Raw genomic sequence first — 22,595 nt, 5'->3', positions numbered from 1 at the left:
GACCCTCCCAATAAGGAATAGAGTGAGATGCTAAAAATTCACATGGCTTGCTCTCATTAGTCACTGTCCCTTAGTTCCCTCTGACCTGTCTTATTTACTTATCCATTTCATCTCCTGTTTCTTCTCTCCTTTCTTCCCTGCAGACCATCTGGTGAAAAGAAGCCTGCTGAACCCAAAGCCATGCCAGACCTCAATGGGTACCAAATCCGGGTGTGAGGTGAATGGTGATGATACCACTTGCTCTACAGACTTACCACTATGCCCTCGGGCACAGGACCAAGAGCCACCCACCGTGAGCCTTGATTGAGGGGAGGTGTGGGTTGAGGGAACAGTAGAAGGAGCTCAGAACTCCCTTTCTTCTGACAACACTGCTTCCGTCAGGCAGAACATGTGTCTCACCCAGCATTTATGGAAGAGGCATATTGACCCTAAAGGGAAGAGGAAGAAGAATCTAGGATCCTAGAGATTTAATACATCCCATAAAACAATGTGCTGAACAGGTCACACCTGTTTCAGGCCAAGTGGTGTCCCAGAGATAACTGGCTGTGATCACATAGCCCCCATGGGAAGCACTGCCAGGGCTAGACAATGCCCACGGTCCTAGCAGAAAGACTGGAGCTGATCCTTGGGTACTGCACCAGAGAACCAGAATGCCACCAGAGAGAAGGAGAAGGCATCCCTCATCCCTAGCACTGGCAGCTATTGTCTCCCAGGCTTTGAGAAGCATCAGCTGTAGGCTCAACCTCAAGCCCTTCCTGTGGCCAGTTACTCATGGTTGTCTCTGCAGCAGGGTTAGGACTTCTCTGGAGTCCCAGGGACCTGGTTTTTGAATCATGTTTTGAATCATGTTTTGAATCAAATCATGTTTTAAATCATGAACCCCATCAGGGTTGGTCTGAGCTACCCTGTATGCAGGCACAGCAGGCAAGCAACATAACTCATGATAGATGAAACAGCATGGAAGGTGAAAAGCCTTGTGTCAGCTCTGGTTTCCCTTCCTTTCCTTGGGCAGGAGTTGAATTCTCCTCCTCTCCTCTGTCCCATAACATTAGTACAATTTTTGATCTCTTTTCTCTCAGGAAGAGAATTAGGTCCTGGGGATGATGATGCCTGGGGTTGATTGCTCTTTTGTCTTTCACCAGCTAAATTTTGGTGATAGTGATTTAAGCTGTGTTTAATAGGAAGCAGTCTCCTGCCATCAGATGGGATTTTCAGAAACCCCCAAAGTCTAAGTATGAAAGGAAATCTGTGTGGGAATAATCTCTGAATCCTGACCATCAGTCATTGAGTGCATTTAAAAAATGAATTACTAACCTAGGTCTGAGACAGTAGGAAGAGACAATTAGACTCTGCGAGCATCCTGATACCCTTGGGTGGAAGCATACATAGCTAATGGAATGAAAAGCCAGCAAAGAGACAGAGCAGGAGTAACCACACATGTGGGAGTCCTGAGAGAACTATTTCAGTAAAGTGAAAACCAGGAATGAGTAGAAAGAGGTAGAGTAGTTCAAAAGGTTAGGGCTTAATGGGAGAAGGCAGTGGGACACTGAGAAGGCCAGGACACAGTGGTGGGAGGCAGATAAATACTGAGAGATCAAGGGTTAGTGGGAGAAAGCAGTAGAACACTGAGCAGGCAGGAGAAAGTGAAAATCTTGGTGATAGACCTAGGAGAAAGAACCTAAGATTCATACAGCAAGGACACTATAGGCTGAAGCCCCATTACAGTAGCAGAGTCATAAGATGAGGGGGCTGATCTAAGATGCTCAATGACCATGTTATATGAATCATCGTAAGACTTCAAGGAAGGTCTGAAGCATGTAGCAGAATGGGTATGTTGAAAGAGGAATGGATGAGGATGATAGTTATACTCAGAATTTACCAGATAAAGGAAAGTCAGGGCAGAACGAGTATTAGGTGATGTTTTTGGAGAGACAAAGAGAAAGCATAAAATCCATAAATTTCAGAAAGAGCAAAAAGAAAGAAGAAACACTGGGCATTGCAAGTACCCTGGAATTGTTTATCTTGCTCCCTTTGCCCTGTCAGTAGGCAACTAGTGATTGCTGTGTCACTCATTGGGGACAGGGGATAGAGCAGAAATGGACAGAGGGAAAAATTCAGCAATGGCTAGGACCTAGAAAAGAAGTAAGGCCTCAGGCCCAGGAAGAGGGTGAGGACAGAGAAACAAGCTTGGTGCTGATCAGCACTCCCACTTCCACTCATTCCACCCATGGGGGGCAGTCATCAAAGCAAGGCAATGCTTCAGAGTGCCTCTAGCCCTGAGCCTCTAACCAGTTTCTTGGCGTAGATGTCCAGATATTGTGGAGTAGGGACTGACCTCTCTCAGCTGGCCCTGGTTTGGGTGCTGCCATAAGGGTATTCAGACCACCTAGTGCAGACTCTAGCAGTTGACTTAATCTAGAGAAGTGCGGAGGACAGGAGCTGCCTTTCCTGGCACCCAGTAAAGGGAAGTTATACCTGGTACAGCTGCTGCTGGTATGTGGGTGTGGAAGGGAAATTTTAGGCTTATGAGGGAACAGTTGCCTTTCTCAGCAGCTGTCAAATCCCAAAGATTGCCCAAGAGGCTTTACGGTGACAGCTGGTTGGTCTGACTTGGACATAACAACCCCAGGCTTGGTCTGCCAGACCAAAGAGTCAGCCATCTGCTTCACCACCTCTAGCCAAAGGCAATCTCAGGATGGTAGTTAGACTCTAGTCTCACTAGCTCACCCTTGGGGCTAATAGGCAGTTCTTCCTTCTTCCCAAGGAAAGAACTTGAAGAAGTGTCTATTCTGACAACAACCAGGAATCTTAGTTCACAACACTGGGAAAAGCACCAAATCTTCCCCACCCCCTCACCACTACCCACCATTCCACAGTGGTTTCCCCAACAGATAATGATGGTCATGGCATGTTTATAATTAGTGGGGAGGGGAAAAACTCCCTTTGGCAGAATGAGCCATAAGACTGAAATGGAACGATTCATTGGGACAGCATGGCCTTTGGATTTTGCCCCACTTTAGGCCACACAACTCTCTAGTAAAGAAGAGAGATAAGGTTGGGGATAATATGAAATGGACCCTATTCTGGAGGGCCTCAGAACTCTGAGAACATACTTGAAAGCTACCATATCCTTTTCCCATAACTGAAACCTGTAAGGCCAGAAGCCCCTAGCTCTGAGAAAGGGAAAAAAAAGAAGTGAAATCTTGACCTCTTCCTGTTAAAACTAAGAGCAAGGCAGCTGCTTAGCCTTTCCTGTTGGTGGTTTCCCCAGATTATTCTCTGGGGTTTAGGGCTATGTAAGGAGAAAAAAATTTTAAAAACAAAACAAAAAACCCACTGGTGCTTTTTATTTATTTTTAAAGTGTTTTTTATATGTAGCAATTCCACCTCCCTTCCCTTCCCCACTATGTTTACACTTTGTTCCTTGGGGAGGGTAGGAGAGAATGACTCTGTAGAATATAAATGAGAAAGCAGGAAGCTTGGGTTTTTAGCTTCCCAGTTGTAAGAAGGCATCCACCCCAGCGCACTGTTTGCTTGGAGTTAATGGGAGGAGAGACATCAACCCTTATAGCCTTTCACTTCCAGTAGCTATGTAATTGAGTTTCCCTCTGAATCAACTGTCCCTGGAAGCTCCTGATCTCAAACTGCCCTGGTTCAGTCCTACAGAACAGATAGGGATTCATGGCATGCTCCTCTTCCCTCTATGAATCATCAACCTATATACCCATCACCATCTTATGATTTTTCAAACCATACTACTGCTTTTTATGATTCTACCGGGATATGATAAGGAAAAGTATGGACATAAAAAAAAGATATCAGTATCACCCAATCTGTTTTACCTTAGCCATCTTTGATAGCAGTTATTCCCATGGGCTTACAATATAGATGAGATCAATAATATTAAGAGAATGAAGGGGATGAAATACATCACCAGAGACCCTGGTCAAGCTGTGCTGATGAGGTAGCAGAGCCTTGTATTCCTGGGTTCTCCCGGGTAAAGTGATGGATAGTTGGTTGATCGTCTAGAGGGTGTCCTGTGGTTTCCAATTCTCCTGCTCCAGACTCGGTGCTTTTGGTGATTGCAAGTTAAATCCTGGCTGGCATGCACCTACACTTTTGAGCCATCTGCTTCACCACCTCAACCCCAGGAACTAGGGTAAAAGATGGGGAAGATGGAGGCTAGTCAGTGCATTCACTCCTGTGCCCATACAGATGCGGCTCTGGTTCGATGTACAGACAAGCATCATGGGCTTTTCTTCTTGTCTTCTTGATTAGAGTCAGTACCAGAGTCTGAGTGCTCCACACCATTGTTTCAGCCCCCATGCACAGAGGCTGCCAGCAGTAATGTGTGCTTGGAGGGGGCAAGGAGCAGGGATTAGCCTCCTTCCATGTCTGATAGTCTGGGAGTCCAGTGGAAAAGCCCCTGCCTCTGTTATCTTCCTCAGCCCCACTAAAAAAACAAGGTCAGAGGGAGAAGGATGACCCATTCTGGAAGAGTCAAGCATTTGACAGAGAGGGCCTGACCCAGACCTCCCCTGACTCAGACATCGCCTGACCCCTTCCCCTTGCTTCTCTGCAGTGCCCTCTACCTCCACCTCACCACTTCCCTTTGCAGGATAGGCCCTGACATGGTGCTAGCCCCATGCCAATCAGTATTGGTCCCCTCTAAGTTACTTCCTGATGCTCTGGAGACACTTAAGTTTCTCTTAATCATGAAGTTTGCAAAGGATGGAAGAGGAGCCCAGGCATGGGCACATGTGGACAAAACATGGAATCTCTTTCCCTTGTGTTTTGTATCTGGTTATGTACCATATGTAGAATTAGTTATCTCTGGTCCCCTGTATTTCCATCCTTTCATATCAGTATTCAAATCCCTTTCACTTTTATGCTTTACCTCTCACTCTTTGTCTTCTCTTTTATATAATTAATAAAGTCTACCCAGCTCATATTGTCTGGACTGGGCAGAAACCGGGATCTTTTTTTTTTCCTTCAGAATTTTCTGAGTCTCCACCCTTAGCTATAAATTCTGTACCATTTCCCTCATCAGCTCTGTCTCTGGGGAGAGGGTGGGAGGGAAGGCATCTGTCTATGGAAATAAAGAAGAGATATAGGTTTAAAATTTTCCATTTCTGGGAAGTTGAAGGTCTCAATTTCAATTCACTGTCATCTACCCCTCCTTAGACATCAACCCTCATATGTTAGATCTGTGACTTCCTCCCAGAAATGCTTCTCTGTCTCTCTTAGGTACAGCCTGGAAGGTTATGATGAACCATAGGAACAAGCAGAGTTGAAAAAGAACAAGAATTTGCTGGGTCTGTTCTCTGGATACATTCCAGAATCCAATTTTCCTGTCCCATTAAATGAAGAGAAAGGAAGTTTTTCCTCTCAGGAGAGTTGCACTTGTTGGCCATCCACCCATGGATCCCCAAATAAATCTGTAATGGTGAAGGGAGGGGTCAAAGGAAGTCCTTGGAGATACAATGACAATAGACTTGAAATTACAGGATATATTTCTGCTGGGTTCTTCCCCTCAGTCATTCCCCCATCTCACTTCATTTTTACCTTCCTCCAACTCTTACCATCACCACATGAAAAACTAAATCCCAAAGTCATTTAAATAAGGCTTCCAGATTGCTTTAAAAAAAATTAAGGTTGGGTCTCCTTCTTTTACCCAGACTGCCGAAGTGCAACAGTCATTCAAAGATCCAGTAGGGACAGCAACTTTGATCCATACCATTTTTCAATCTGGTCCTGTTCTCTCCTCCTTAGGTAGTCTGGTAACACCCCTACTCTACTCCCAGTAGCTCATGATATTAATTTCAGATTTAATGCATACACCCACCGATGAACTCCAGAGTTCAAATGAGTTACTAGCCTTGGTCTACCTAGGAACAGGAATTACAAGTGTATGCCACCATAGTCAACATCAGGTTGGGAGAAAGGGGTAGTTGACCTGCTAATTTGCCAATCTCCAAGTTCTGTATCAGTTTCATCCCTTTGAATATAAACAATCCCTTAAATTCTCTCTGCTGTACAAATCCCAGTTGAAAAGAATACAACTTGCCTGTAAAAGAGAAAAGGATATTACCATCACCACCACCATACCATCTACACCGATTTTCATAAATTCCTGTGAGACAAGGGAAACAGAGTTTAGACCTCACCTGGAGGTGTTTGTTAGGGGAAAGGGAGAGATGAAGATTAGGGACCCATTTAAATTAAGAAATAACCTGAATTTGGGGGCAGCTAGGTGGCACAGTGGCCTTGGAGTCAGGAGTACCTGAGTTCAAATCTGGCCTCAGACACTTAATAATTACCTAGCTGTGTGGCCTTGGGCAAGCCACTTAACCCCATTGCCTTGCAAAAACTAAAAAACTAAAAAAAATAACCTGTATTCAAAGACAATTTTAAGAGATTAATTTTTATTACTTTCAGGTACATACAGTGAGTCCAGATAACTTCTCAACTGTTTTTTATCTTTCATTCTTGAAGACCCTGATATCAGGGAGGTGATACCATAAGTACTTGGAGTTAAATGAGGGGGTGCTGTGCTAGGTCACCAGCCTCACTTTCTCCTCCAGAAGTCACCTGGGTCCAGTGGCCAGATATGGATCAGGACAACTGGATATGGTCCTGGATGTGGGACAATCAGGGTTAAATGACTTGTCCAAGGTCACACAGCTAGTATGTGTCAAATGTCTGAGGCCAGTGGGCAACTAAGTGGTTCAGTAGAGTTTCAGCCCAGGAGAAGGAAAGGTCCTACTGGGAATGTTTTCATAAAAAGATAAGACATGAGACTGGCATATTTATTTATATGTAAATCAATACTTGAAAGCATGTTAATTCCTTAAAAAGGTTAATCATTCTCCTTAAGATCTTGTGATCTTGTTTACTCCCATAAGTTTGTTTGGCCAACCTTTCTTTACTAGGGATGCAAAGGTAAGTTTTGGTCTAACCCTTTGGGATTATCATGGATTAGAAATTAATGGAGTATCCAGACTCCTCTTAAACTCCACATCTGGACTTTTTTTTTGATTCAGATCAAGATTTTGTCAACCACTCATTTACATTATTGATTTGTGCTACCTTTTTAGATGGAGGGGAAGGGTGCATTTCCTGATTTATGATTGAATGGGTTGAAGCATTTACTTCAACCTGATTTTCACTCTGTCATTGTTTAATATTGGCTAAGAAAGGTAATATCTTTCTCCCATTCCAAGAAAACACTGTCATCAAATGAACAGTGGTGACAGAAAAGCCTAGGTTAATGCCAGACACAGACAAAACCTCTTGAATGGGATCAAAATGAAGAAATGCTGGACACCCCCAATGCTTGCCAGATAGGGGAGTAGCCAGAGCTGGAACTCCTGAAGACAGTACCAGGAAGGTTATGGTGACAGATTAATCACCCCAGAGCAGCTGGAGAAATAATTTTCCAAGCACACCTCTCAACAGACTCAGGGAACACATTATCTAGACTTCCATCCAACTCCCAGCTGGAGAATGTTAAGAACAATGAGTTAGTAGGAAAGGCAAGGAATCTCAGGACTTGAGTGCAATGACCCCATATGCTTATATTCTTTCTGGAACAAGGCTTCTGGATCCCACAGGCCTTATTAAAACTTACAGTCTACATTAGGGGTAGGGTAAGAAACCAGAAAAATCTCTTCCATATAGTAAACCAACATTCTTCTCTGTGGAATTTTTAACTCTGACCCTAAGACCACTTAGATACCCTCCCACCACTTGGGTACCTTCCAGTTGGAGATAAGCCCATTTGCCTGTCAGTAAAGTCAAGTTAGAAGGAAGGACCAGCCAGGGAGAGGGATCCCTTGGAGAGAAAAAGAAATGTGAGGGGGAAGAAAAAAAAAGCAAAGGGGAGGAAAAAGGAGGGAAAGGAAAGGGAGGGAAGGAGAGGAAGAGGAAAGGATGGGAAAGTGAGAGGAAGGGGAAAAAGTACTTAAATGTTTACTTTTCAAGTCAAGTAACTCTAAAAGCAATGGTCTAATAGACCCTAAAGACCTCCAGGGCCTTGCCATTCATTCCACTATGGCTTAAGATCTTGTGAGGCTTCCAGGCCTCCCCATCTGCTATGTGGCTGATGGAATTTTTTGTCTTCTCCATAAATTAAGAGTTTAAGCATAGGGATAGTCTATCCATTTGTGTCACCAGCACTTAGAATTTCATGCCTGATAAATGCTTTTTATTTTTATTTTAGTTTTTTTTTGTAAGGCAATGGGGTTAAGTGGCTTGCCCAAGGCCACACAGCTGGGTAATAATATATTAAGTGTCTGAGGCCACATTTGAACTCAGGTACTCCTGACTCCAGGGCTAGTGCTCTATCCATTGTGCCACCTAGCTGCCCCATGATAAATGCTTTTTAATCCATTCATTCAATAAGTTATATGATATGCTGGATGGTTTCAGGGTGTTCACCCTGTTTTATGGTTTGCAGTGGATTGGAAACTTCAGCTTCCAGGTTGGGTATAGTCAAGATTATGTCAGAGTCAGGTTTCATAGGATATGACACTAGATGGGAATTGAGACATCAACCAAGTCCTCTTCTTAGATATCAGATCTAGAGACATCAAATTATTTTCCCAAGACTATTCAGCAAGGCCAGAATTCAAACCCCAGCTCTTCAGATCCCTAATTCTATTCAACTATGCTAGGGGACAGGAAAGGTTACAGCACAACAGAACCAGACATATCGAGGGGATCAAGCCCCCACCAACAGATGGCCCAGAGATTAGCTTTAGCTCAGGAATGCAAAAGGGATTATCAAAAAACAGACTAGTGTGGGGAGGCATCAGCATAGTCTTCATCCAGGGAAACACCTCCACACAGCCTGCCTCTTCATGGAAGAAGCAAAGACTAGGTGACTAGAGTGGTTGCAATAAAGGAGAAATGGATTGTCCTACAACTGGGAGGTCACCATCCCAAGATTCCCCAACCCAGCACTCCCTCATCATTCTCAAAGCCATGAGAACTACCAGGGTGAGAAGCAGGGTGAAAGAAAATGAGGCGACTAAACTGGCTCAGATCTTCCTAAAATCCCATCTCAATTTTGTAGCAATACAAAGATAACAGGGTTGATGATCAGTTGCTCCACAAAAGCCTTCCTAATCTTGTTTTTCCCTTAAGGCTTAATTCTAATCCATTAAGACTCCAGTCCCAGGCTCCAACAATTTCTCTATCCTGAAGGTAGCTATGTGGGACAGTGGATGGTGGTGGGCCTGGATTCAGGAAACTCTGAGTTCAAATCCAGTCCATTTGCTGAGTGACCTTGGTAAAGTCACAACCTATAAAATGGTATTAATACTCAACACTATTTCCAAATGCAAGCATTTATCACAATATCTGTACTTAATGCTTATTTCCTTCCCTCCCTAGTCTCTTCATCCCCAAGAATGTGAATCCTGAGCAAATACAGCCCCAAATGGGTCTAGCTGTGCAATGCCCTCCAGAATCCCAATAAAAAAAAAACCAGAAGAAAAAAAAAGACAAACCTTTATTTCAGAAAAAAAATAAATTAGCATGAAAAATTTCCTACTTTGCTTTTCAAAACAGAAACAAGCCAGAGACCAAAACATCCCCTTGTAAACCTTCCCAGGGTGGGACCATGGCATTTCCCATCAGGAGAGAACAGGGCAAGGGGCAGCTGTGGACCAACTCATGTCCTCAGGCCTATAAGGATGGACCCGAGAAGCAAACACAGTAGAAATGGATACTAAATAGCAGGTGAAAGGATTTAGGCAAAAAGAGACCCCCCCCCCCAAACCTGAGGTAAGTCATTGTCTTATATAAAGGAAGCAGAGCTAAAGGGTCTGCTAAGCAGCTAAAGGGTCTGCTAAGCTTTTTTTTAAAAAAAAGCAGCAGCACAGTTCAAGCAGGGTCTTTGGCTTTCCTTTAAGATAAAAAAAGTTTTGATTGACATGAGGCAGCTTATCATTACATCTTCAGGCCCACTTAAGGCGGTTGGGAAAAACACAAAAGCTACTCAGACCCAATGGAGATATAGCAGTGTCTTCAGAATCCACCTTAAAGTTAGGGGGAATACAGGTGGAAGGCTTGCCAAGGGGTAGTCCCTGGGAACAGATTCCTAAAAGTGGGAGATTAAGGCACAGGGAGGGGCAGGGCAGGGCAAGAACATGAAGGTGCCAGGGAGACACCCCCCCCTCCACACACACACACCTGCTCCCCCAGCCCCCACCCTCCACTCCTGGAGTCAAATGGGCTTTCTATGATGGATGCAGCCTGGCCAGGGGTTAGTTCTCTACAATGCATTCCCATTCCCACCCAACTGGCTTCACTGCCATCCCTTAGTTCTCCAAACAATTCCACTAGGAATAGAAGAGATGCTTCTTGGGCAATGTCTTCCCAACACCACAGTTTCTCAAGGAGGGCCTGGGGAATCAGAAAAGAAGCAGGAATCAGCTCCTTGGAAGTAATGAGAAAGGAGAAGCTCCTTCCTCAAGATTTTAAGCTTCAGCAGGTAGCCCTCAAGAGTATGATGGCAATTCATATACTGCTTCCCACTGAAACCCCCACACTGGGCCAGTTTCAGATACCATCAGGCCAGAAGAACATTTCTTTCAGACCCAATTTCTTCATCCTACAAGATCCTCAGCTCCTCAGACAATACCTCCCCCACTCCCACAGATTCCTTCTTCCCCAACCTGACACTCAGAAAGGCCAACTTCTCTTACACAAGGGTGTAGGGGTGAACCCAAGAGAAATATACTAGGGCCATGTCTTGGCTTCAGGGTGGGGGGCTTTGGATGAGGCAAGTCAAATCATCTTGGATCATCACCAGGCCCTCTTGATCTTGTTGTTTCAGGCTGAGGGGTCCACTTTGTTCACAAGGACCAAGCTGGATGGACACAAATCAGTGGCCACCCACATATAAGGTAGTTGGGGAGAGGGAGAAGGAGGAAAGAGGAGGGGAGGAGGGACTCTACAGCAAGCAGGTCACTTAGAAGTCTACCAACTTCACCTGCTCATGTTCAACCCACCCTATGAGGGGCAATCAATGCTGCACTCGCTCTTGCAGCTTACCAGAACATCAAGGGAAAAAAAAAACTATACATTATATACAGTAGCTGTATAAGAGGCTCGACCAGATGGGCAGGGGGCAGGGAGGTTAGTGAGTAATCTGCTTGACAGGAGGGGAGATTGCAGGCAGCAGTGGCTGTTATGGGGAGTCAACAAGCTGCATCCTGAAAGCAAATAACCAATGAGATCAAAAACTCCCGCAACCCTGGTAATTAAAAATCAAGGGGGAGGCGCTGGATACATGGTAGGAAGGGGAGCCCCCCTCCTGCCTCTCCCAGGGCCACTGCGTGTGAGGCACAGGATTAGGAAGAGGTTGGGGCAGGAGAAGGGGCATCATGGGTGGAGGAAAGGGAGAGAGGAAATCCAACTGAGGAGAAGGGGAGGGTGAAAGGAGGGGTGGGGGAGGGAAATTCCTTGGGTGTAAGTTTCCAGAAGCTTGGGATTTCCACAGTCTCTGATCCAATGAGCTCTTCTGGAGGATAAGCCCCCCGTCCCCTAAGAGCCCCATCATGGGGCGGTGACCTCCATCCCAAAGCTGGCCAACAGGCAGAGGTGGTCTGAAGAACAGAAGGGGTTGGGTAAGCCATTGGCAGCCCAAAGGACATCTTCAGAGAGGAGGGAGAGACGGCCAAGCAGCTTCAGGGCTCCATCCCGGTATAGCCTGCGACCTGGGTTATAAAAGGGAGTTGATGTAAGGCACCTAAAGATATAAATCTATACATCTGTGCCAGTCCCCAAAGCCAGCTTGGACATGACAGGGTTCAAGAAAGTTATTTATGGTCACACAAAGAGTGACAGAGCCATGAATCTTTTTCTTTGCAGAGAACACATTAAACTGAAAGGGGGTAGAATATCTTTCACAGATTAGGTTCACTCATATACTCAGCATTTCTCTTTCTCTTGTTTCTGGCTCACAAGATATAAAAGGGGCTCCCCTACCTGAATCTACCCAAAGTATATGGTGGAAGAAGGGTGCAGAGTAAAGCAAAGAGCCCCAGGACGAAGCATAATCACTTAACTTGTCTGGGTGTCTCAAGTCTCCTCACTTCAATGTTGTTAACAGCAGCTATGCTACCTGAAAGGTTGATCTAATCCAACTCCTTCATTTTATATCAGGAGGATCGAGGGAGAAAATGTACCTAAGAGTAACTTCAAAATTATGAAATTCTAAAGAAACATAAAGAATAATAATAATAATAATAATAATGGTAGTAGTAATAGCAATAAATTCACATTTCTATATTGTTTGAAGGTTTACAAATCCAATGAGGTATGCAGTTTAAGAATTATTATTATTATTATTATAATTATTGTTCTCATTTTGCAAATGGTAATATTAAGGCTCACAGTAGTCAAGTGACTTGCCAGGGATTCCCTTGCTACACAAGGAAACAGTCAGGTCTCAAATCTGGGGTCTTCTGATTCAAAATCCCATCAATATTTGTTTCCATAATATCCCCTAGAATGTTGGGTGGCACAGTGGACAGAGGATCAGCCCTGGAGTCAGGATGACCTGAGTTCAAATTCAAACTCAGACTCTTAATAATTACATAGTTGTGTCACCTTGGACAAGTCACTTAACCCCACTGCCTTACAAATACAATAAACAAAAAAAATGACCAAAAAAAAAAAGGTGAATGAGACATTCTCTCTAGATAAGAACCCCCCTACTAGTACCAAGAATTCCAAGCTTTCTGTAGCTCAGACTACTATGACAAGTAACTGACCCAAACCACTGCTGCAAGGCACAGCAGTCAAGACCTCTGGTCACCTACAACCCACCAGACTCACTCGCTCTGTGTCCATTTTCGCAGGGTTCAGCCGAGAAGAAAATGTAATCCACTGTTGCTCCAAGGCCCAAGGGCATTGTGGTGACCTCTGGGCGGCCTTGTTGGGGTAGGAAGTGGCTATAGACTGAGGTCAGGTTGAGACTATGCTGGATAGTGCCTGTAGACCTGGAGGAGGGACAAAGAGGGGCAAAACCGATTGAGATATCACAGTTGGCAATCTCCCACTCCCCCACTAACTTTACTTTTAAAAAGCCTTCAGGGACTCAGCTTAGCCTTATTCTTGGTAAATTCCAACAAAGGAAAACATGGGGCTGACAGCTCAGAGATCACTGAGCCAAGAGGAGGAGGATAGAAGGCAAGTTCAGCTGCCTGCCACAATGAAAAAGAGTTGAGAATATGACTTGGTCCTTGACCCAACCCAAGGTGTTAAACTTCCCTTAGCCCTTCAGATTCCATAGTAAGAAACACCCACAGGCATGCTAACGGGAATTACTTCTGACTTATAACTAGCCCAGAGACAAACAAGGATGAGAGTGACCAGAAGAACAGATGAAAGAGCAGCCTGCCCCAAGGTTGGCATCAACCAGCACTTTGGGGAAGGGCAAATCTCACTCATGGGGAGGGCATGGAGAAGACAGGGAGCAAAACACAGAAGACTGGGGCTGAAGGTGGCTACCTGGGGAAGAAGGGTTCCGGATCAGGTGTGTCTGCTTCAGGGACAGACTGGGACCAGCCAGCAGGACGCTCTATGAAGGAGACAAGACACAGGATTGAGATTCCCCAGGGCAGAGGGTAATGGTCCATCCTCCTGTCCCAAAACTCCTCTGAAAATCCCATTTGGTTTTCTCAGAAATGAAGGAGGAAGAGGAAGATGGCACTGGGGAGCCTAGGAAAAGGAATAAGGAAAATATCAGGCAGGGTGAGGGAGAGGCCTGGTCCCCTAGACCAAAATTATGCTCATTACTATTCTTATTTTGTTTCACCAGCTCTACAACTTCCTTGGTATAGGAAACTCCCTATACCAGTGAGGGACCTTCCTCCACCAACACATGCTGGCCATGATACTGTGGTTTGTGAGTTGAGAGCATTGCCAGGCGCACCAAGGGATTAAGTTATTTGCTCAGTCAGAGTCAGTTGTGTTGGGGGCAGGAGGCCAGGTCTTCCTGTCTCAGAGACCAAGCTGTCTCCCTGAGACTATCATCATCCATTAAGTATGCCATCTTGCCTTTGGAGAACACTTGAAACACCGACTAGTTCATTTTTTAAGAAGGTATGGATCTTTCTTTTCCTTTGGGGAACTCAAATCAGCAATTCTTCTTCTTTAACTTAGGAAAGTTGCCCGAGAAGTGATTTGCCAATGATCAGTCAACTGGTATGGATCAGAGATGAGACACGAATCTGAGCTCTCCTGACTCCCAGGCTGGCTCTCTAGACTCTCAACAATGGTGCCTTCTCCATTCACTTTGTTCTCAGAATAATCCAATGTTGTTGTATTTCAGTTGTTTCAACTTTAAATCTATATATTATTTTTAACCTTCAACATAACCACCATCATTTTTCACATATCCTTCAATCAATTTTCAGTTGATGCTCAGAAATTTCATGAATCATTAATTGTGAAAAGAAATAAAAATTAACCCAGTAAGTTCATAAAACCCTTTAAGAATTCACCTGTTATAGCATATATTTATGATGTTTTTCTATCATGTTTACATCGAAAGTAATTCAAGCTAAAAGAGACTTGATGGCCACCCTATGCTCATTTCTATAGATTTGTGTCTCCAAGAATTCTGACCAACTGAACTCAAAGGTCCAGGAAGCTGTGAAGTGACAGATATGAGAAGAAGGAAAGGTTCTATCTCTGTTACCTGGTCTAGCATCTGTCACTCCTTCAATCAGGACTAGCCCCACTGGCCGCTGGCAGGCACTGTCACAGAAGCGGAAACGCAGCAGGAAGTCCCGGGCATACTTGCGTCTCTCTACAGATACAGAACAAGCACTAGGTGAGAGGAAGAAGCAAAAGGTCCCTAATGATAGGGCCTCCCAACCATGGAGCAGCAGGTAGCCTAATGACAAGGGGAGACAAAAGGCTTGACAGAGGACAAAGGGTTCTTTCTCAGGCATATATTTTAGATCTGTCGATTTGGAAGCACTAAGAATTCAGAGAGAAGAAAAAGAAATCAAGGAATATGCCAAGAGATACTCATGGTATGATATTTTTCCCATCTTTCTGAAGAGGCAGAACTTTCTCCTGTACTAATTTAAAAAAAAAGGCTACAAGCTACAGATCCAGCAGACCAAGATAGTGGCTCACCTGATCTCTTGGGGTGACAGGGAGCAATGTACTGACAGCTGTCAGTGATGCCCAAGGAGCTAGGCCACAGTGGGGTCAGCAGCTTCCGCTGGTAAAGTTGATGGGAGAAGTCTTCCTGCCCAGACACCTGCAGGGAAACAGCAGGCCAGAGGTAAAAAAACAGACGGAAAAGGGAAAGGCTGATAACAGCTGGAAAAATGTTCACATATGCTATGGATATTGCATAAGCTTCCCTGTGAGGTTGCAAAAATACAAATCTAATTGAGCTAATTAAACACACCATTCCCCCCTGGAAAAATCTGCTTATATCTTTGAGATAGGAAGGAAGGGAAGACAAAGACTGAACTTGAGGGCATCTAGCCTTTGAAGTTTTCCCTTCTCTTAATAAAACTCTCACCCAACTTCATAATGAGTTGCAATGCTCCACAGGGCCTTGGTATGGCCATTTTAAGATTATTTAAAAGCAAGGCCCTGACTAGAAACCTGTTTTATCCTAGATCAGGGTCCCATATTCTCCTAGGCCTATTGCTACAGAATTACCTACCAGATGAAAACAAGGAATCCTTACTAATGCTATGCCTTTGTGCAGCTAAGACTGTATTTGATGCTGTCCTAACTTATTCCCATAGATTTTTGTCTCCAAGAATTATGATCAAGGATCCTACCCCTATGATCAAGGATCCTACCCCACTCTTATAAGGAAAAGTTCTTGGTAAAAGATGTCAAAACACCACTTGGTGAATGGAACCAGAATAAACTAAGTGCCACATGGGAAATATTTTAGTCAGACTCACATTTCCAATAACTGCAACAAAAACAACAAAATGTCTCGATCTATATGCAGTGACTTAGCTTAGGACTACAAACTCCCCAAAACATTACTTCTCAGCAAGAAGTTCATCAGTCAGCTCAATGTTGTCATTCAATAAAAATTTAAGCAACCTAATTACAATAAAAACACAACGAACTCTATGAACATTCACTGAATTCTCTTTTCCTTCCTCCCACTCTGCTCTGCCAAAGACACCCATTATGTTCAATCAGAAGAGACAGAGAAAGCTCAAGTGTCCTGCCTAGGAATCCAATCAGCCAGCATCGCCCAAGAGGTCAGTTCACACTCCCCCTGGGCATGTACCACTCAGCCAGTCTCACTGGTATTCCTTTTGGTTCAATCTCCAGAGGGGTCAGACAAGGCAAAGAGCTGCTGTGAATGGAATGAAGACACAAAAGCCTTCTAAGCAAGGCAAAGACTTCTTTCAAAGAGTGACCAGCTCTTGGAGGGAAGAACAAGAAAGCTACAGCAAAAAGAATGTAGATCATACTCTGGAGAAAGTCTGATACAGTAGAAAGAATGTCTTGATGGTGCTACTCGTTGACTGTGTGACATCAACAAGCCACTCCACCTGTCTAGGCCCCAGTCTGATCATCTGTAAGCAGGAGTGCTTTAAACTTCTTTCTATTGTGGATCCTCTTTGGTAATCTAGTAAAGCCTGTGAACCACTTCTCAGAAAGTTTTTAAATGCATAAACTATATCAGATTACAAGGTAACCAGTTATATTAAAAAATTCAATGATCAAAACATCTTTTAAAAACAATTTCACAGAACTCAGTTTAAGAACCACTGGAATACATGTTTTCCTAGATTCCTTCCAGATATGACAGGAAGTAGTTCCTGACAGTGAAAGTTTTTACCCCAATGAGGGTTAAAGCTTCCAAAGGAAGCTGAGAGCTATTTTCCTCTGAAGGTAATCCTTGAGTCCTATTTCAGGTTGATCTTGCTCAACTGAAGAGGGCTGAACTGGCAAACTTCTCAGGATCCTTTCCAGGCCTCTGACTATATGATTATGAAAAAGTATCTTTTCCAGAGCAGTTACAATAACAATGTTGAGAGGTTAAGTCCAAATTAAAGGATAAGATTCAAAAAAGAAACACAACAGTTGATCAGATCAAATCTCTGAGCCTCTCTACTATTCTAAAGCAAGTTTCACTTCCACTATCATCTCAATGCAAAGTAAAAGAAACCAAACTTGGCACTGAGTAAAACAAACAAACAAAAAAAAAAACCTGCAGGATTTATTTGAAAACGAGTAGAGAAGTATCAGACATTCATGCTATCAGGTCACTCAATTTAATTCTTACTAAATGCTAAGCTAAGGTGAATAGCAAAACAAAAAAACAGACAATCTCTACAAACCTTCTCAACTCTAAATTGAAAAGGAAAAAAAATATAAGGATAAGAGATGGAAGACTGTAGGTTTTTTCACAAAGTTAGAAGAGAGAATCCATGAGCAAAGAAAAAGAAATACACACACACACACACACACACACACACACAGAAGGTTGACATCAAGAAACAAACTAACAAAATCAAAAGACTGAAAAAAATAAAAAAAGAAACACAAGAATCATCTAGTCAAGTCCCATTCTCCCACTTTCTAGTTGACTAGTTAAATCATCCAGGTAGATGACTGTCTCCTCTTAAAGAACATTAGAATGGGAAGGGATCTTATGAAGCCTTCCATTTCAATCTTCCACTCCAAATAGGAATCCCCTAGACAATGTATCTTTGATATTTATAGTAATCCAGAGATTTTTTTTTATCACTGGAATGAGAAGCTCGCAGTCTAAGTTCACTACTGGAGCCCAATAATTATCATTTAGAGTCCAAGTATGTCTCTCATTAACTTCAACAATATTGGTCTTAGTGTTGGTATCATATTGTTGGTATCTGAATTAATTTAAGTCATCTCCTAGTTCCATAGGAGATAACACTCTCACCTTGAAATAGCTGCAAACAGTCATTATGCCTCCTCTCTCTAGTTTTCTCTTCTCCAGACTCCTCCAGGCTTCCTAAAACCTTTCCTCAAATGACATGATTTCCAAAACTTCATCGACTATTAAACATCTATCTTGTCCCACTGAAATTACCTTGAACGAACTTTATATATTTTGTAAATACCTAAATATGTTCACACTGTTTCCTTGACATAATTTAAACTCCTTGAAGACAGGAACTGTTTCATTTTGCCAATTAATTTTTCAGGGCCTAGCACAGTAACTGATATACAGGAGTTGTTAGGAATGAATTTCTCTTAAAATGAGATGCTCAAAATTCAGTATGCTATTCTGGATGTGATCTGATCAACCCAACATTTTCCTCTACTCAGTCTCTAGGGCCTGCCTCAGACATCTCAGTCCAGTGTTTCATCCCCTAATGGTCAAAAAAGTTTTCCCTCAAAAACAAAGAAATTGTGCCCATTTTAATTAATGCCAGTTTCCTCATATTCTACCCTTCAGGGGCAAAAACCCTGAACAACTTTGATGGCAGTGATGGAACCACCCTATAGGTAACCTGTCTCTCACCTCGCTGTTCTCTACTCTGAAGCACCCCTCTTTTTCCCTCCCTGGCCCACATAGCCAATAACCACTTTACCTTCCAAGCTGGCATGCCTTGGTACTGAATCTGTCCATTCCTGATGAAGTTGTAGAGTGGTGAGTCAGGGACAGAGTTCAGGTCCCCGCACAAGATGATGGGGCAGTAACTGCCATCTGCCAACCTTGCCACCTTATCCACTTCAGCCAGGAGGATGGCCACCTGAGCCAGTTTGACATCACCCCTGCGGGGGTTGTACAGCACATGTGTGTTGGCCACACACAGGGGACCCACGGTTATCTGCCCCAAGCTCTCTGGGATCAGCGGCTGTAGCAGCAGAACCAATCCTACATTATCCCGGTTAAGGAGTTCCAGGCCAGGCCGGAAATACTCCACAGGACTGGCACAAAGCAGTCGGAACCGGGTATGCTTGTAGCAAACAGCACAGCCATCTGTCTTACACCCAGTCCTCCTCTTGTAGAAACAAGTAAAGCCTGTGAGGGAAACCACAACCAGTGAGATGGGTCACAGATATCAAAGGCCAGGCTCCTGTAGCTAATGATATTGGTCTAGTAAATCATCACAACGCTCCCACTACTCACCTCTGGGGTTTGTAGCCCTTGCCAATTTCTTAGTCCTGCAAGGCTTTCTCTAAAGCTATATTCAGATGAATGAATGATAGGAAAGGATAGGAGGGACAGATGGGTGTGAGAACGAGTAGATAATGGGAAGCCATCCTTCACTGAGAATGAAAGGTTTAGCTACCAGGAGGAGGAACTCTCTCACTTTCAGGAGAGCTAAGGAATCCAGGACGCGCTAAGATCCAGAGAGGAAAATCCCTCCAGATAGAGACAAGAAGGTAGAAGAACTTCAGAGACATCTTCATCCAAAAGCCCCCACAAGACTACATTACCCATCATCCGCAGCGTTGGCTCTAGCTGTTCCCAGTAGTGGTCTTCCTGAACCTCCTGGAGACAAAGAATCTGGGAAATTGATGAAGAGATCAATCACTCAGAGGACACAGGTACATGCAGAAAAGAAGGGGCCCCCACCTCCTCCTGTCCTGGGGACATTTCCACTCTAGGATGTGGCACCAAGACCAATATGGAAGATGCCAAGGAAGTAACAATGGGGGTGGCACCAGAAAGCAATAAAATTTCTACAATGACTGACCACTTCCCTTAAATCCTTATCATGATTCCCAAGCCTAAAATAGAAATTACCCAACACCCAAGATTTGGATTTTCCTATTCCCTTAATAACCCTAAACTCAATCCTCACTCAAAACCATACAAAGACTTGGGAGGCTCTGGGATTCTCAAGAGAGTTTCTCTTAGGATTCTGCCTAACTAACTAAGGGGAGGGATTTGCCTTTCAATGTGATCCCAGATGTCTTGTAGGGATGGAATAAATGCAACTGTATTATGGTCATAGAAAAGTTCCAATGTGCTGTGGAGCACAATTCCCAACTCACATCAGGGTCCCAGTGCTGGAATTCCTGCACAAGGTTGGAGAAACGATAATTCCAATTCAGAATGTCTGGATGACAGTGTAGGTAGAGCTCAGAGCTCTGTTGTATCAAGTCTTGGGCCAGGATATTATATGACATGACAGTAAACTGGAACTGAGGAGCCTCCCCGTCTAGGCCCTGAGGATCTGCCTGGATAGAGAGATCCTCCCATTCTCGCCACAAGAGTTCTACAGACAGGAGACAGACCCAAGGCAATTGTATGTCACCTGGCACTGAGGGAGAGCAGTCCTCCTCCTTCCCCTCATGCCTTCCTACCAGTCTCCCCAGAGATCCCTACGTCTTCCTTTTTCACCTACTAATCTAAAATGCTTACAGGAAATTTCCTCCTATTAAATTTTAAGTTCTTTCATGGTAGGGAATGTCATCATCTTTTGTGTCCCCTCTGCCCACCATCACTAGGCCTTATACATAGTGGGCATTTAAATAAATATTGAATTGAATGACCACCTCTGATCAAGGTAAGGCAGATTTTTTATGAGAGCACTGCTCACATTTCCAATGACACAATACATTCCAGAGAGGAAATGCTTAATAAATGCTCATTGATTTGTTACTGATAGGACAGACACACACACAGATGAGGTCAAGTTAAACTGATGTTAAAGGTTTTTCTGTTTTGACCTCAGCCCTACATTTGGTTTGTTCTCCTTTGTTCAAAACGGGTAGCTCAGCAATGAAGAAAAAGGAGGGTTGGAATCTATGACTCATCTATTCTTCACAATTTTTCTGTGCAACATAGTCTAATGGAAAAAGTCCTGGATTGAAGAGACTCCAGTTCTACTCCCAGTGCTTTTATTAACTAGCTGCAAGACCTCTGGCAACTCACCTTCTCTACTTTACAAAATGAAAGGGATTGGACAAGATAAATTTTAGAGTTTTCTTCTAGTTCTGACATTCCATGACTCTAAATGTAACACACACATCAGAGCGTCCCATATAATCCTAAAAATGTTGTAGCTCGTCTGCCTTCCACTCTCCCCCCGGGGCCCTGTCTCCCTTCTTTGGGTCAGTCATTACTCACCATGATAAGGTATTTCAACTGGAGCAGGTTGCAACTGACCAAGACCCTCAAAGGGCCAGACTGGCGCCTCCTCCTCTGGTACTGACTCAGGTGCTATGCTCCAAGCCACTACTGCAGGGTCCTCTTCCCACTGCTCTGTGGCGAGGGTGCCCACAGGCAGGACAGTACAATCTGCAAACTGGGGTCCTGCCTGCATTGGGACAGCAGTCCACACTGTGCCATCCACACCTTCTAGCTGCTCCTCTCCTGGGATCCCAGCCAAGTCGGAGAAGGGTTCCTCCGCGGCCCGCAAGTCACTCAGCTGAACATTGGACCACTTGTCCTCTGAAGCAGCATCCTGCTGCTCTTCAGGGCTTGCCATCAAGAGAGCCAAACTGCCTGAGGCCAATCCCTTCTCTAGAGGAGGCCCCTCATTAACAGATGTGGGCAGCCTGCTGGCCCCTTCCTCTCGCCACTGATGCAGCAAGCCTTCCCGTTCCTCCTGGTCTAGACCCCGAGGGGCCATGGCAAAGCTGCCTTCCACTTGGGGAGACGAGCTCTTTGCCAGGAGAGCATTTTTCCGACATGTGAAGAAAGCATCTGTCGGAAAAGTCAACACATTAGGTTACAGGGTAATTATCATGGCTCCTCAAATGAATTCAACTCCTAGAGGTCAAGAATAATTTATATTTTGCTTGCCAACAATAAAGTGATTGAAAAAGAATGCTGTAAGATTATAATGACCAAGTAAGGACTCATTGAAGAGTTATGAGAATACATACACATTATTCCTCCACTGCAATTCAGTGTAGGATATCAACACCCCAAAAAGGAAGCAAGAAAGCCTACCAGGGAAGAAGGTAGACTGTCTGGTCAAGAACTCTTTTTGTACCCTCCACCAGAAAATGACAAAATACTACAGCAGCTTGCAGTGTCAGGAAAAACAAGTTTTAAATACAAGTTTAAAATAAATACAACTAGCATGCATTGAACAGTTGAATTTTCTTTCATGTCATGATCCCTTTTGTCAGGTGAAGCCTATGTACCCCTTCTCAGAGTCATGCTTTTAAATATATAAACTACAAAGAAATTACAAAAGTAGTTAATTGTACTGAAATAATTAGCAAAATTGTGTTTTAAAAAAGATCACACTCCCATGGGTGTGGAACATTGCTATGTCATCAGACTTTTTTTTGGATATGCTGGTTTGGTTACAGGACTTTTTCTAGCTACCCAGCTTTTTATTCTTTGTTATAAAGGATAGCTCTTTAGGAAGCTATAGAAGGAATACAGCATGTGAGAAACATATGATGTAAAAACATATCTTTATAAAACTATTTCTAGTATTGCATAGGGTTCTTCATATATTCCTAAACACAGATAGTAACCCTTTATCCTGAGACCAGGGAAATTCTTGGCCACTTTAACCTCTGAAATAAGGGGTCTGGTAGAGTAGAAAGAAACCTAGAGAAGGAGTGTAGATCATAAGATTATAAATTTAGAGACTGGAGATTCCCTAATCCTCATT

The 22,595-nt window shown here is 43.8% G+C and overlaps 2 protein-coding genes across 9 annotated transcripts in view; one reads left to right on the top strand and one right to left on the bottom strand.

The window, feature by feature from the left end:
• Window positions 1-6,317, top strand: part of VASH1 (vasohibin 1) — a 34,003-nt gene extending 27,686 nt beyond the window's left edge. The window contains exons 8-9 of one of the 2 annotated variants that reach the window (XR_012478195.1): window positions 144-292; window positions 5,248-6,317. Coding sequence is in view for 1 of the 2 variants with exons in the window: in XM_074235672.1 (XP_074091773.1) it covers window positions 144-216 (73 nt within the window). In the remaining variant the exon portion in view is untranslated. Of the gene's footprint in view, window positions 1-143; window positions 489-5,247 lie in introns of those variants that run through there. The other variant, XM_074235672.1, reaches the window with a different exon arrangement.
• Window positions 6,318-9,515: 3,198 nt separating this feature from the next.
• The window catches only part of ANGEL1 (angel homolog 1), a 111,365-nt gene continuing 98,285 nt past the window's right edge, over window positions 9,516-22,595 (bottom strand). For 5 of the 7 annotated variants that reach the window (XM_074235659.1, XM_074235661.1, XM_074235660.1 and 2 more), the window contains 9 exons: window positions 21,089-21,667; window positions 20,011-20,234; window positions 19,450-19,519; window positions 18,597-19,030; window positions 15,163-15,289; window positions 14,717-14,827; window positions 13,525-13,594; window positions 12,841-13,013; window positions 9,516-11,726 (listed from right to left, as the gene is read on the bottom strand). In XM_074235659.1, the coding sequence (XP_074091760.1) occupies window positions 11,566-11,726; window positions 12,841-13,013; window positions 13,525-13,594; window positions 14,717-14,827; window positions 15,163-15,289; window positions 18,597-19,030; window positions 19,450-19,519; window positions 20,011-20,234; window positions 21,089-21,667 (1,949 nt within the window). In that variant the 3' untranslated portion in view covers window positions 9,516-11,565. The remainder of the gene's footprint in view (window positions 11,727-12,840; window positions 13,014-13,524; window positions 13,595-14,716; window positions 14,828-15,162; window positions 15,290-18,596; window positions 19,031-19,449; window positions 19,520-20,010; window positions 20,235-21,088; window positions 21,668-22,595) is intronic. The other 2 variants (XM_074235662.1, XM_074235664.1) reach the window with 1 other exon arrangement.

Source organism: Macrotis lagotis, chromosome 4, assembly GCF_037893015.1.
Source record: "Macrotis lagotis isolate mMagLag1 chromosome 4, bilby.v1.9.chrom.fasta, whole genome shotgun sequence".
Lineage (NCBI taxonomy): Eukaryota > Metazoa > Chordata > Mammalia > Peramelemorphia > Peramelidae > Macrotis > Macrotis lagotis.
This window is presented reverse-complemented; position numbering and strand designations above follow the sequence as displayed.